The sequence below is a fragment of the Drosophila innubila genome, chromosome X (genome assembly GCF_004354385.1).
Source record: "Drosophila innubila isolate TH190305 chromosome X, UK_Dinn_1.0, whole genome shotgun sequence".
Lineage (NCBI taxonomy): Eukaryota > Metazoa > Arthropoda > Insecta > Diptera > Drosophilidae > Drosophila > Drosophila innubila.
The window spans coordinates 13,781,455-13,796,527 of NC_047626.1; the positions used below are offsets into that span (position 1 = coordinate 13,781,455).

Sequence of the window (15,073 nt, forward strand, 5' to 3'; positions counted from 1 at the left end):
CGAAGCTATCGATTTATTTAAACATCGATATTTCACAATATTTTTCTTTAGTGAATAGCTTAATCGAACTTAATCTGAACAGTTCGGTAAAACTATAACCACGTTGCCACACTTGGTGTTTTTGCGCCAAAACTGACTACTTTTTCCCGTAGGTGCAACGACACTTTTTTATTGGAATTTTTTAGTTTAATCAAGAGTTTCTTGAAAACTATTAAGAATGTAATTTATAATGTAAATTCGCTACCAATAATATAAATGTATTGTACCATTGAACTGAAATTCTTAATGTTATTGCTAATTTAAAAAAATGTGATTTTTGATATTCGTTTCATAAAAATATTTTATTATTTAAAGAAAATTTTTATAAACGTGTTAAAAAAATTCCGTTTTGTATATAATTAGTTTTTATGAAATTAGCTTTTTTAAATGAAAATTGTTTATTTTTTAGTGAAATTGGTTTTTTTTTTAGTGAAATTGGATCTTTTTTGAATATTTTTTTGGCGCTTTTTTATTTATTAAGTGACAACCGTGACTGTAACCACTAACGATCACTACAGCTTTATTAAGACTTTTGTTACAAATAAAGGAACAATTTCATTGCGCAAAAACAATAATTTTTATATTCTTCTAAGCTTAAGATACAGCAGGCAAACAGAAAAACTAAGAGTTTTGATCATTAAGATCTGTGGTCTTTTCCCTCCCTATTTCAAATGTTGTGTACACTGAATTGAGTGCTCTATAGTCAAAAAGAGGAATGTTTAATGAATAGAGCGGCAAAAGCAAACCAATAAAGAAAGCAACAACACAAATAAAGTTCATATGGGGGAGAATATGCCTCACTCACACGTCACACACACACACACACATTCAGGCGCTCTGAAAACCCGAGAGAATGTTGGAGTCGACGAGCGCCATGGAAGTGATGGTGAGATGGAGAGCAGAATAAGAAGAAGAGGAAGATAGGCACGTAGCGCACAACAAAAGCGTCAGCGTCGTCGGCGCAAGGTAGATTTGTGGCCCACAATCATTTTTTTAGTATTTAAAGAACAGTCGGGCAAGCAAGTAAAAGGTGCTGCGAGAGCGATAGCCAAAGTGAAAAAGGCAAAAGTTTAAAAGTAAATAACGGACAATACATACATATGTAAAGATACATACATACATACATATATATAAATATATATGTTCATATACACACATACAAATGTGTATAGGAAGCTCATGAATCGTTCAGTTGTCAAAAATCGCCTTAAATCAGCAGCTAAATTGCATTTGTCATCAGGCTTCGTGTTTGTTTTGTGTTCTTTACTTTGTTTTTTTATTTTTTATTTTATTGTGAGCCAATTGTTGCGCTCAGCAGAGTGCGTGTGTGTGTGTGTGTGAGTGTGTTTATGCTAGTTGTTTGTTGCTACGTCGGAAGAAATGCAAAAGCTACAAACATGGCAAAAAGTGAAATATGCATGAAACAATAACAATTAAAAAATAAGATAAATACATACATACATATTTGTATATTCATGACATATGTATGGTCATGTGTGTGTGTGTGTGTACATAATCAAAAATTGCTACCAACGTGTTTGTGTGTGTGTGTGTGCGCCAAGACGTTAAAAGCTTTAGCTCTGCTTGCCCTAAATTAAATAATATGCGTACAAATGAACATTTCTATGTGCATACATATACATATGTATGTACACACATACTTATGTGCACATATTTTCGTTACGTTTTGCCTTTGCTGAAAAGAGCGCGCGCGCGCAACATTCATTTGAAAGATTTGAAACATTTCATGAACTGCGATCGTTGCTCCAAATACAAATTCAGACAGAAGCTGTAAACGATGCACAGTGGGGCAGTCAGTCAGTTGATCAGTCCGAGGGGACTGTCGTTTTTCAATTTATGATTTCATTGTTCTACACATTAACAGCAATCAAAATGCAATGTACAATGTACATACATACAATTAATAATAACAATAAAAAAAAACCACAACCGCAACACAGTTAATCCCTCTCGCTTGCACTTGGCTATTTTTGAGTCTTTGCGTTCAATGTTTTTTCAAAGCTCTTCTTTTTTTTCATATACCCTGTGCCCGTTTAAAATGGGCAGAAAGAGGTATAATGTGTTTGGCAGAATGTATGTAACAGTCAGATGGAGACGTGGCAGACCCCATAAAGTAGATATATTCTTGATCAGTATCAACAGCCGTGTCGATTTAGACATGTCCGTCTGTCTGTCCGCCCGTATGAGAGCTAGAGACTTTAAACTTGGTATGTAGGTTTCGGGAGACCCTAAGCAGATAAGCAGCAGTTTGTTTTTATTTAAGTTGGTCTTAAACATCCTGACCAAACTTAGTTGAAATTGGTTTATTATATCGTATAGCTGCCATAGTAACAGTCGGTTGAAAATAAACTTTTAGTACAGAGTTTCTGGTCACAGGGTATCCTACTGTCGAGTGCGCTTGACTTTAGCCCCTTTTGTTTGTTTTGCATTGCTGCAGCTTCACTTCACTATTTATATCGATAAATATTCATTACAAATAATGCTTATCGATCAATTAATTACAGATGCGCCTTTTTTGAAATTGTTTTTAGAGGCAGCTGTAACCTGTTCCGTTAGTTGATATCGTATGCATAAACATGTGTGCGTGTGTGTGTGTGCGTGTGTGTGCGTCTATGGCATATTAGTTGCAACAATTTGTTGACCATAAATGGACACACTCAGTCAATAAACCCCGCATCCCACACAACACGCCGAAACGATATTGTTTTTTTTTTTTTTTTTTTTGTTGAGTTTTTAGTTTATTTCTGATTTTTTTTTTTGTTGCAGAAATCGATCGCTAACTAATGCCATAAGTGGCATTCATTCAATAGAAATGAATGTGTTCACATTCCTATATTCGAACAAATATCGATATACATTCATATTTATTACTACACTGAAAAGAAAGCTGCTATACAAAATAACGAAAATGTAATAAACGCATGCACATACATTAATATTTATTTTGCTTTAATAAAGCTTAAATAAATTTAAAGCCGGAGATATATTAAGTTTATTTAATATGCGCTCTATAATTTCTCCAAGTGTATGCGACCAGCCGTTTAATGTGTACGATTTTCCAATATATGTACATATTTCGAACATTTTGTTTTTCAAGTATTTTGATTTAGCAAGGTGCTTTAAGCGCCTTGTCGTCAGTTTGTCAGTTTCATGTGTGTCAGGCACACCCACACAGACATACACATACACACACACACACACACACACCCGAGCAGCCACCCACCTGTCTAGCGTAAACGGAACTTGTGTTTTCAATGCCGTTCTTTTTTATGGTTTTCTATTTTTCACTTTCCCTGTAAATCATTGCCAATTACGTGGTATTAGCAAAGGGTGCGGAAATGAACCTTTCAATGATATCGTAGAAGTACCGTATTAAACACACACAAACATACCTACACACACACAAACATACCTACACACACACAAACACACACACAAGCAAAGATTGTAAACAGTGCGTCATCAGTGTTGTGTCTGTCGACTTTGTTCCCCTCTCTCTTTTTGTCCCCTTCTCTGTTTCCACAGCAAGAACAGTGAGACAGAAATTGGTCGCTATGACCTCACAGTGTGCGTCATCATTAATGAAACAGCCAAGTAAAGGAACGAGCAAGCGAATCACAAGAAACATAAACACATGAAATTGAAAAAGAATTATTAAAACAGATGCCGCTCCAAAATTTAAATTGAAATTGAAATTAAAGTTGAAATTGCAATTGAATCACAGTGATTCTAGTATACATTTCAGATTTGGATACAAATATGAGAATGATTCTACAGGTGGCATGCTCTTATTATCTGCGACCTTAATCTACTGCGTATCTCACACACACACATACATACACACAGATACCCACTGAAATCTGTAGCAGATACACTGATATAAAAAATGTATTAAAGTTAAGATTTTGGTCTAAAAACTAAGAAGTTTGGTCTAAAAAATGTGTTGCAAACATAACATTCTTAAATTAAGAAAACACATCTTGGATTTAAGAACATTTAAAATAAGACTCAGTTCTTGTTTGTTCTTAGAATTAAAATCAAAAAATAAGAAACTTAAAAATGATTTTTTAAATTTATAATTTTCTACAAATTTAAGATTTTTTCGTTGTATTAAGAACTTTTGATTTCTTAGATTAATATTCTTAGTATTGGTAATATGGTTTTAAAATGTTCTCATTTTAAGAACAAAATACTTAAGATGAATGTTCTTGATTTTAGAAGTTTGTATTAATACGAGTAACTATAAATATAATTGTTTTTTTTTTTTTACAGAATTCATTGAATTGGATCGCCAGCAACGAATAACGGAGACACACACACACCGACACGCACACACACACTCACACAGATTGAGGAGGAGCTCAAGAAGTTAATAAAATGCCCGTCTTTCACACAAAAACCATCGAGAGCATATTAGATCCTGTTGCCCAGCAGGTAAGAAGGATACGAAACGAGGGTTAATATTTGGGAAAACGATGTGATTAACATTTGTTTATGCGATAAGTACTAGTGATATATCTTTTATAGCTATAACTACAGTGCATATTGGCGCCCAAGAAGGTAAATTTCAAGCAAAAGTTACTTTCCCTTTTACACTCCAAAATGCAGATCTATCAAATTAAAACTATTTTGTTTAGTTGATAAGCTAATTATTATGTATTGGTAGTATTATTGTGTTTCTTTAATAGACATCGCATTGAGTACAGCATACTAAATACGTTTATGCCATACTTGTTTGCTCCTTTTTATATTTGAATAGTTTTTAAAATTTCTAACTCATAGCAAAGTGCAGTTTTTGTGATAAATTTCATGGCATAAACCTTTTGATAGACAATGTAGTCAAAAACTGAGTATAACCTTTTGTTTTATTTTTGTGCCTAATAATAATTTTCTTACCTGTCGAGAGTAAAAATAAATATAATATGAAATCATCTCCCCAGCTGTGTAACATGTGTAGTTAGAGCCTCTACATATCGACTATATATATATAGATATAAATTTCTGTATATAGTACGACATTTAGAACCCATTTCAATTTATGATGACATGAAAAATAGCAAAAACAAAACATAAAGTTGTGTCGCTTTATATTGTTTTTGATTTTCTTACTTAACAAATGGTTTGTTCTATAAATAGATGAGGTGGAAAATAATAATAATAATAATAATATGTAGAAGGCGGGGAAGAAGCAGCATGAATAATATGATATTGGACTAGCCTAAACCTGAGGACAAACGAAATTTTAATTTAAATAAACAACAAATGAAAACAAATAAAAAAACAAGAATGAAGATAGCAATGACACAAAACATAATACCGAAGATTAACTATCCTATAAAAGGTAGCATGAATAGTATAGTATTTAGATACATGTATATGATAATACAAACCGATTTGGATTTAATTCAATAAATTACCTATATTTTAGTCAAATAAATATATTGCAACATCACACCAAACAGTTTTCCTATTGATAGTTTCTATGACAGCTTTAAGCTTTTCAAATTCTTATCAACTAGACAAAATTTAAAAAACACTCTTTTTTAATGCGTTACACATGTTGTGATTAAATTTGACTACCCATTGAAAGGGTATAAAGACTAGAGATTCATGTTCCAAAAATAACAGCATAAAACACACACACAAAAAATAGAAAAGCGTAGGAAATGCAGAAAAGAAGAAAAATTAACAAAATATACAAAATACAAAATAAAAACATTTACGAGGCAAAAGGCATGAAAATGAAATCATTGCGATCAAGAGAAAGAAATGGAACGAGTTTGAGAAAAAGAGGGAAAGAGAGAGAGAGGGAGAGAGAGGAAAGAGGAAAGAGGGGCTGTATACAAGGTGTAGGTGTAGGAGGTGTAGTCTAGGTGCTGATGCGGATGACTGAAGATTATAGTTGAGGGAAAATTGTGCCAAAAAGCAAACCCAAAGCATTAGTCATCATTCAATCAGGCGGATAACGGCAGCAACAAATGGGTGGTGCGGTGGTGCAGTATGGATAGGTGGCTTGAATGGCTTGCAAAAGGCAAACAAAACGAATTAAAAATGATCATTCAGCACATCAATCAACACATTGATACACACATACACACACACATAATGAGATGGGATGGTTAAAATTAGATACGCTAGCAAATTGGTCAGCAAAATGTCCCAAGTGAACCACTGATGGAGCACAACGAACATTGCCCACATTTCTCAAATCACATGGAGAGTGCTAAAAAGGGAAGGCGATAGAGAAGGAGAATGGAAATGCGAGCGGGAAGGAGCATTAAATTAATTACATAATTAATTCATCAAGAGAATGGCCCAAAATAATATGACAGCTAAATTAGATGAATGCGTTTCCTATTTGGGGAAAAAAACAATGATATAGAACTGAACCACTTGCGATCTTTGGACTTTGAGGTTCTATATAAGTGAAAATGATCGAACGAGACATTTTCAAATCGTTGCTTTAGGTTTATCTTATGAAGCTCTTGTCATCTTCAAGTTAAAAATTAGCAACTATTTTAATTTTCAGATTTTTCTTGTACTTTAGCGTTAGATATACGACTAAAAACTAACACACAGTTAAATCAAAAATAGTGCATAAATATAAATATCGATTCTAGCAATTATAAGTTAACGTGAAGTTATTTTAAGTTACGATTTTCTTATCCTAGTGTTAAACAGAAATAGTTTTTGAAAATAGAAGAGTGTTTGAAGCACAATTGTCTGTTAATAAGCACAATTAAAACTAAAGGGAATTGTCAGTTAGACAAACAGATTCCACAACATTCAAAGCATTCATAAATCGATTGCTTATCAACGCAATTATCAATGAATTTGCAGTTTAACAACTGCTCATGTCTAAAAATAGTCCAAGTCGGTCTTTAATTATTGCCAATAGAGCAGGTGCTGATGTCAAGTCCAAGTTCAATATTGAATTCAATTCCAATTCGAATACCAATTCCAAATCCAAATCCAAGTCAAAGCCCACGCGAGAGTGTCAATGCGATTAATGCCGGTTTGTCTGTCTCTTTCTCTCTCTCTCTCTCTCTCCCTCTCCCTCTCTCTCTCTGTGGCTGTCATATCATTCTTTTTATGGTCTTGTCGATAAAGAGCAAGCGTCTAGCATTAAAACCGCTCTGTTTTTGACTTGTGCCTCAATGACACTTGCTTCAAGTTGTAGCTGAAAGTTAAGCCAAAAGTTTTTGATAAATGTAATCAAAAAGTTTTAAATATGACTTATTTTTATCCGAAGTCTAAAATAACTGCGTAATATTAGAAAACCATAAAATTTATTTAAACAATATATTTTTTTTCGAAACGAACCTTATATTTTTTTTAGAAAGAGGTTCGGTGTAGGTTCGGGTTCGCAAGGTAAATAATTTCAAGGTATATGATTTGGCTCATGTTTAAAAACCCGAACCGAACCGGTTCTACGACGTTCGGTTCAGAACCGGTTTGCAGACTTGGTATTTTTATTTATTTTTTGATTTATATAATATTATAAGCTTGTTAATTATTATAATTTTTTTAAATTAAACTCTAATCGATAGTTAATATTGAATTAAATCTAGTTTAAATCTAATTACCAGCTACTTATTAGTTTTGGAGGTATTTTATTATATGAATTATCTTATTTTTTTCAACTCTTATAGGATGAGATATTTTTTAATTGTAGTTAAGATTAGTTGTATTGAATGCTAGGCCACTTTAGACTAGAGTCATTGGTTTATTGTTTTTTTGTTAAGCTGAACATATTTAATGTTGTCTGTTTATCGTGTCATCGTTTAGGTATCTCGCTTGGTCATTCTACATGAGGAGGCCGAGGATGGCAATGCGATGCCCGATCTCAGCCGTCCGGTGCAAGTGGTGTCGGCGGCGGTGGCCAATCTGGTGAAGGTGGGACGAGAGACGATCAATAGCTCCGATGATAAGATATTAAGGCAGGACATGCCGTCGGCATTGCATCGCGTGGAGACTGCCTCGCAGTTGCTCGAGGAGGCTTCGGATATGTTGCGGGCAGATCCCTATTCGGGGCCAGCGCGCAAGAAGCTAATTGAGGGAAGCCGCGGCATACTGCAGGGCACCTCCTCGCTGTTGCTCTGCTTTGACGAGAGCGAGGTGCGCAAGATCATCCAGGAGTGCAAGCGTGTTCTTGACTATTTGGCCGTTGCCGAGGTGATTGGCACAATGGAGCAACTGGTTCAGTTCCTTAAGGATCTGTCGCCCTGCCTCAGCAAGGTATCCCGCGAGGTGGGCGCCCGTGAGAAGGAGCTAACCCATCAGGTGCATAGCGAGATTTTGGTGCGTTGCCTGGAGCAGGTCAAGACTCTCGCCCCCATACTCATCTGCAGCATGAAGGTCTATATTCACATTGTCGAGCAACAGGGCAAGGGTGCCGAGGAGGCGGCCGAGAATCGCAATTATCTGGCTGCACGCATGAGCGATGAACTCCAGGAGATCATCCGTGTGCTTCAGTTGACCACATATGATGAGGACACCAGCGAACTGGACAATCTCACCGTTCTGAAGAAGCTTAGCAATGCCATTAGCAACAAGATGGAGCTGGCCAACGAATGGCTATCAAATCCCTATGCTCTTCGTGGCGGCGTTGGAGAGAAGGCTCTGCGTCAGGTCATTGATAATGCCAATGAGATCTCGGAACGTTGCCTGCCTCAGGATTCGTATCCCATTCGCAAGCTGGCCGATGAGATCAGCGCCATGTCCAATAATCTCTGTGAGCTGCGACAAGATGGCAAGGGTAACTCACCCCAGGCCTTGGCTCTGGCCAATGGCATTCGTGGTCGACTCGGTGAGCTACAGGGTCTTGTCCGCCAGGCTGTGCTCGGTGTGGACAAGGCGGGTGTCCAGCAGACGGCACACACGATCCAGGGACGTCTGGAGCAGGCTGTCAAATGGCTACAGAATCCAGAGATCAATGATGGTGGTTTGGGTGAACGGGCGATCAATCTGATTGTCGAGGAGGGACGCAAGGTGGCCGAGGGCTGTCCTGGTCATCAGAAGGCCGAGATCATGCAGCTCTGCGACGAGGTGGAGCGTCTGAAGCGCCAAGCGGCGGGAAGTGGACCCGCTGCCAAGCAAGCAGCCAAGCAGCTGACCCAGAAGCTCTACGAGCTCAAGGCGGCTATACAGAATGCCTTGGTCAATCGCATCGTCCAGGACTTTATGGATGTGAGCACACCGTTGAAGCAGTTCACCGAGGCGGTCATGTTGCCCGAGGGAACACCCGGACGGGAGCAGAACTTCAATCAGAAATCGAATAATCTTCAGGCGTTCAGTGATCGCGCCTCGAAGACATCCCGCATGGTGGCAGCAGGTGGAGCCTGTGGCAACAAGAAGATTGCCGAAATTCTGCTCTCATCGGCCGCTCAAGTGGATTCATTGACGCCACAGCTGATCAATGCCGGACGCATCAGGATGAACTATCCCGCCAGCAAGGCGGCCGACGAGCATCTCCAGAATTTGAAGCAACAGTATGCGGATACGGTACTCCGAATGCGCACCCTCTGCGACCAGGCTACCGATCCGGCTGACTTCATCAAGACATCCGAGGAGCATATGCAGGTTTATGCCAAGCTCTGCGAGGATGCCATCCATGCTCGTCAGCCCCAGAAGATGGTGGACAACACCTCGAATATTGCTCGACTCATCAATCGTGTGCTGCTCGTGGCCAAACAGGAGGCGGACAACTCGGAGGATCCTGTCTTTACGGAACGCCTTAATGCCGCCGCCAATAATCTGGAACGATCCCTGCCTGCAATGGTTGGCGATGCCAAGCTGGTGGCCACCAATATTGCCGATCCTGCTGCGGCTGCCGCCTGGAAGAAGTCATTCCAGCGTCTCCTCGGCGATGTTCGCGAGGTGCGTGATGCCATCGCACCGCCACAGCCGCCACCATTGCCCACATCGCTGCCACCGCCCATCCCGGAGCTCAGTGCTCTCCATCTCTCCAATCAGAATGGTAGGTTAACCGCATTTTCACTGCTTATAGATCCCTTGTCTGATGACACATGTCTTTGTCCATTCCACAGCTGAGCGTGCTCCTCCGCGTCCACCACTGCCACGTGAGGGTTTGGCTCCAGTGCGTCCCCCGCCACCGGAGACAGACGATGAGGACGAGGGCGTGTTCCGTACCATGCCACATGCCAATCAGCCTATCCTGGTAGGTGACTCCTCCTCTCTGCCTTTTACATTCCCTTCTCAATATTTTCCTCTATTTACCCCTCCATTACCATATCATATCTTTTGTATCATTAACTCCTTTATATCATCTAGCATCCACTAGCTACAACGTCACCCCTTCCGCCTTTCTTCAACACTCTCTTCTACAAGTTCTTTATCTACTCCTCTACCCCCCGACTTCCTCCTTCTTTTCCTCATTCTCTACCTCATTATTCTTTGCCTCCACTTCGCCTTTTTCTCTTTGATTACCTTTCAACCTGCTTTTTAGCTAGTCTCTTTTTATTTTTTATCTCTTATCTCTTTTTATCTTCCTCCATGTTTATTTCCTCCTCTGGCTAATTTTTTTACCAACTTTTCCTCTGCCTTTTTTCCTTTTGCATCCTGCTTCACCTTCGCTCTTTTCACCTACTCTACTTTTCATCTGTCTGTAATATCTCCGCTTATATCTCCCGTCTACCTTTACCACCTCTTCTTGCTCATTATCCTCCACTCCTTAACCATTTCCTGTACGATCAGCTTTAGTTATTTTTTACCTCCTCCTTTACTTTCCACTCCAATTTAAGTCACTACTTCTCAATTACCTCCTCTTCTGCTACCTTCTATTATAATAACTACTCTACCTCTTCTCTACCTTCTTATCAAGCTCTCTTCGCGCCTCTCTCTTCTTTCCGATGATCTATATGCATGATCTCGTCATCCACCTCCGTGTCTAACTTCAGTCTCCTTCACTACTTCACTATACAACTCTTGTACCTTTAGCTTTTTCTTTTCTCCACTCTGATCTTATTCTTCCAACTCTTCTACTTCTTCTTAACCTTTCATCTCTAGCTTTGGCTTTAACTTGTTGCTCCTGCCAGTCTTTCTTTTACTCCTTTTCTTCGCCTTCTTCAATTGTTAAAGGAACTCACTTTAACCTCCATCTACTTTGACTCTTTCAGATCGCGGCACGTGGTCTTCACCAGGAGGTGCGTCAGTGGTCATCAAAGGACAATGAGATCATTGCGGCCGCCAAGCGTATGGCCATACTGATGGCTCGTCTCAGTGAACTTGTGCTGTCCGATTCGCGTGGCAGCAAACGGGAATTGATTGCGACGGCCAAGAAGATCGCCGAGGCATCGGAGGATGTGACGCGGCTGGCCAAGGAGCTGGCACGTCAGTGTACGGATCGACGCATTCGGACGAACTTGTTGCAGGTGTGCGAGCGTATTCCCACCATTGGCACACAGCTGAAGATCCTGTCCACCGTCAAGGCGACCATGTTGGGCGCCCAGGGATCCGATGAGGATCGTGAGGCCACTGAAATGTTGGTGGGCAATGCCCAAAATCTAATGCAGAGTGTAAGTTTAGGATTCAGGAGCTGTCGGAAGATCATCAATTGTTAATCCATCTTTTTTTCTTCCTATTTCTTAACGCCTGCAGGTGAAGGAGACGGTTCGCGCTGCGGAGGGAGCTAGCATTAAGATACGCTCGGATCAGACCAGCAATCGACTGCAATGGGTGCGTCGCCAGCCCTGGTATCAGTACTAATACCACGAATGCTATAGACAGCTGCCAAAGCTAAAGCCAATACCCCCACCCTCAAAGAAAAAAAAAAGAAATCGTTCGTGCCTTTCGTGTAACATAAACTAAACTAATCTTAAACAAAAAACTTTAAACTGAATTTCAAAACTACTTTTAATAACTTTAAAATATAATAATGCGTCAAGTGCTCCCAGACTTTTCCATCGTAAGCTTTCCACATAAGTTTCCCGCTCTGTTCTGAAACTCTGAAATATTCTAAATATTGTGCAAATTCTGAAGATGTTGAGTACTTCGAATACTATTTACTTTGTTATCAATTTGAATATTCAGAAAACATTTTAAAACTGAAAACTCTGTTTCCACTTTCTTTAAACACATTTATCGTATATGTTTTATTTTTTAAATGCTATATTTATATTTATAAAGTTAATGTTTAAGCGTGCAATAAATAAATGTACATACATACATACAAACACAGACACACACACACAGACAGGTGCAATGTATATATAAAGCAATAAAAACTCGGAAAATAAGCAAAGCACTTGAGGGAATTGAGTTAAGCAACTCGATATACACTGTCCACCTTCTGGCTGCGTCTCCTAGATGAACTTGGAGTAGATGAAGAAGATAAAAGTAGAAGAAGAAGCATTTACAGAGATAAAAACACGCCCCCGCCGTATCCCCCCCACACACTCAATTTTTAAACCCCAAAGCCAACTTGCTGGAAAAGTAATACACAATTTTTTGTTAATTCCACTTTGACTAACATGAAAATGTGCGAATATACAACAGACATACAATGAATATGTAAATGAATATGAAAATGAGTATAAATATATATATTTGAATATTGAGTGCCTTATTCACATTGTACTTGCATAGTTTATAATTAGAAGTAGTTGCCCCGACCCCTTTAACAAACTAAGCCTAAAATGATCAACGCGTTGTGTGTCATGTTTAAAATAAAAAGTAACTGAAATAAAAAAAATTTATACCAAGTGTTTACTATTGCAATAGGCAACACATTTGAACTTGTTTTATTCCAACAGGAACCAAACCCACTCTCTTTTTTATACATTAGGGAGCCCAGATGACAAAAAAAGACTTTAAAAATATTTCTATGGTATAGTTTTTTAAAAAATTTTTTTTTTTTAATTTAGCTTTTTTGTTTTTAGCCGTTTGTCATCATTACTCCAGAACGTCAGAATCGATTTGAAAAAGCTTTACGTTTTTTGAAAGCTAATGAATATAATTCATTTATCGAATGTATCTCTAAAACTGACAGTGCTTTTTTGTAAAATATTTTCAAAAATAAGCATAAAATGATTAACGCGTTGTGTGTCATGTTTAAAATCAAAAGTAACTGATATACAAATTATATCAAGTGTTAATTATTGTTTTCTTTTAATGATGAATACAGTTGTTTAATTTTTAAAATTTATTTTTGTATTAATAGGGAGTGAGAAGGTATATGTTGAGCTCTAGCACTTGCATATAAGGACTAAACTCTTAACTACTTTGTTGCAATGTTTACGTAAGAAACATAAAGTGAACACATTGGTCCAAAACACTCTTCAAGCGCAAATGAAATATGATCATCCACTTATGTTCAGCTCACCAACGAAGAGAAGCAGCGTCAGCATATTTAAGCCGACGCGTCGGCGCAATTGACCAAAGCCACTTGAAGTTCACAAGCAACCCTCTCTCTTTCTCTCCCTGGCGACCGAATATATAAGTAAATACATAAGACAGCCGCTGCGCTGCCGGCGTCAAATACAACGCAGCCCTGCGGCTTTAGGCTAATCCAGAATTATTAGAGAAATAAGAAATTATTCCGAGTAAGGTATCAAACTGGAACACAAGTGCCATTCCACAAAATCAGCAACTACATATATTTTTGAATAAATAGATGCAAAAAACTAAACAGCTACAGCAACAACACAACCCGAAGTAACAACAACGGCAACATCATCGAAGCAACAACAACGCAGGACCAAACGGGCTAGTTAAAAAATTAAAAATAAAAAAAGTCTGAGTAGAGTGCTAATGGATGTGTTAAAAAAAAAGAAAACAAGGCGCAGCGGTGTAAGACATAGACTGCAGACGGAAATTGCCCGTCTCAGCAGAGAGTTGAAAAACACTGAAAAGCCGCCATCGCTTAATGCGTCAGTTTCCATAAAGGAAAAGCGTGCGTTTTATTGCAATTAAAAAACAAACCCAAAAACCCAAGCATACCAACCGTCACCTATCACCAGATAGAAGTGATAAATCAGAAAAGAATCAAAACTCCACCTCAGAAAAAGAATATTCCGGTATTCGTAAAACGCTGCCCAACGGATTGCCGGATTACAAGCAAATTCGTCGTTGGAGAACAGCCCGTGCAAGGACCAGCACCGGATCCGGATCCGGATCCGCCGGCGCGGCAAACCGAGCCAATGGAGAAAATAGCAGGTGCAGTTGACCCAGAAGAAAGCAACGGACAAAGAGCGCCAATCATTAAGAATACCTATAATTAAAATAATAAACAATAATTAAACCAATCACAATTTATAAATATTCATGTCTTTTAATAAATAATATTTTCAAGCACAATCGATCTAGATATTTACTTCGATGTCATAATTATTATAAAACGAACCTTAACAATTTAAAATTTTTCAAAATTATTTTGTTGTACCTTTGCGTACCGGTACTGATTCCGGAACCGGAAGAAAAGAACAGAACCTGTTACCGAAATAGTTGTTTTGGAACGTATCGGTACCCAAACCGTAACCTAAATATGTTTCGGTTTGATTAATTGAAAATATTAATTAAAAAATAAATAAATTAAAATGTACATAGTATATATGCACATTATTATTTTCTTCTTCTGCTTTAGTGCATTACATAATACCTGACAAAATTACAATACCTTGTGCAAGGTACATACGAGTATGAGATAAAAAGTGTTGCATACTTTCAGGCGGTCACATAAAACTCGCAACAGAGGAAAATGGCATCGGCAGCGGCAGCGTCGACAGGTCATCCAATTTCCGTGGTCGAGTGGAAGCTGGAAAACGGAGGAAATTGGAGAGGCCAATGGAGATGAGATGAATGCGAGAGAAAAACTCAACTAATTATAGACGCCACATGCCTGCAAGTTGTTGCTTTCTCGTTCCCCTTCCCCGTTTCCGATCACGATCACGATCACAACCATGCCCCTGTTCCCCGTTCCTGTTGCTGCCGCAGAGGAATCTTGAATGAGCTGAGCAGCCGAGCAGCGTCAATCGGCCGAAAAGTATTGGAATTT

The 15,073-nt window shown here is 38.5% G+C and overlaps 1 protein-coding gene across 1 annotated transcript; it reads left to right on the forward strand.

The window, feature by feature from the left end:
• Positions 1–810: 810 nt before the first annotated feature.
• On the forward strand, positions 811–12,770 carry LOC117782318 (vinculin). The gene is made up of 6 exons (XM_034619415.1): positions 811–1,115; positions 4,333–4,494; positions 7,849–10,039; positions 10,110–10,240; positions 11,199–11,597; positions 11,680–12,770. Exons 2-6 carry the CDS (start codon positions 4,438–4,440, stop codon positions 11,785–11,787), a joined length of 2,886 nt encoding a protein of 961 aa, XP_034475306.1. The 5' UTR covers positions 811–1,115; positions 4,333–4,437; the 3' UTR covers positions 11,788–12,770.
• The last annotated feature ends 2,303 nt before the right edge of the window (positions 12,771–15,073 follow it).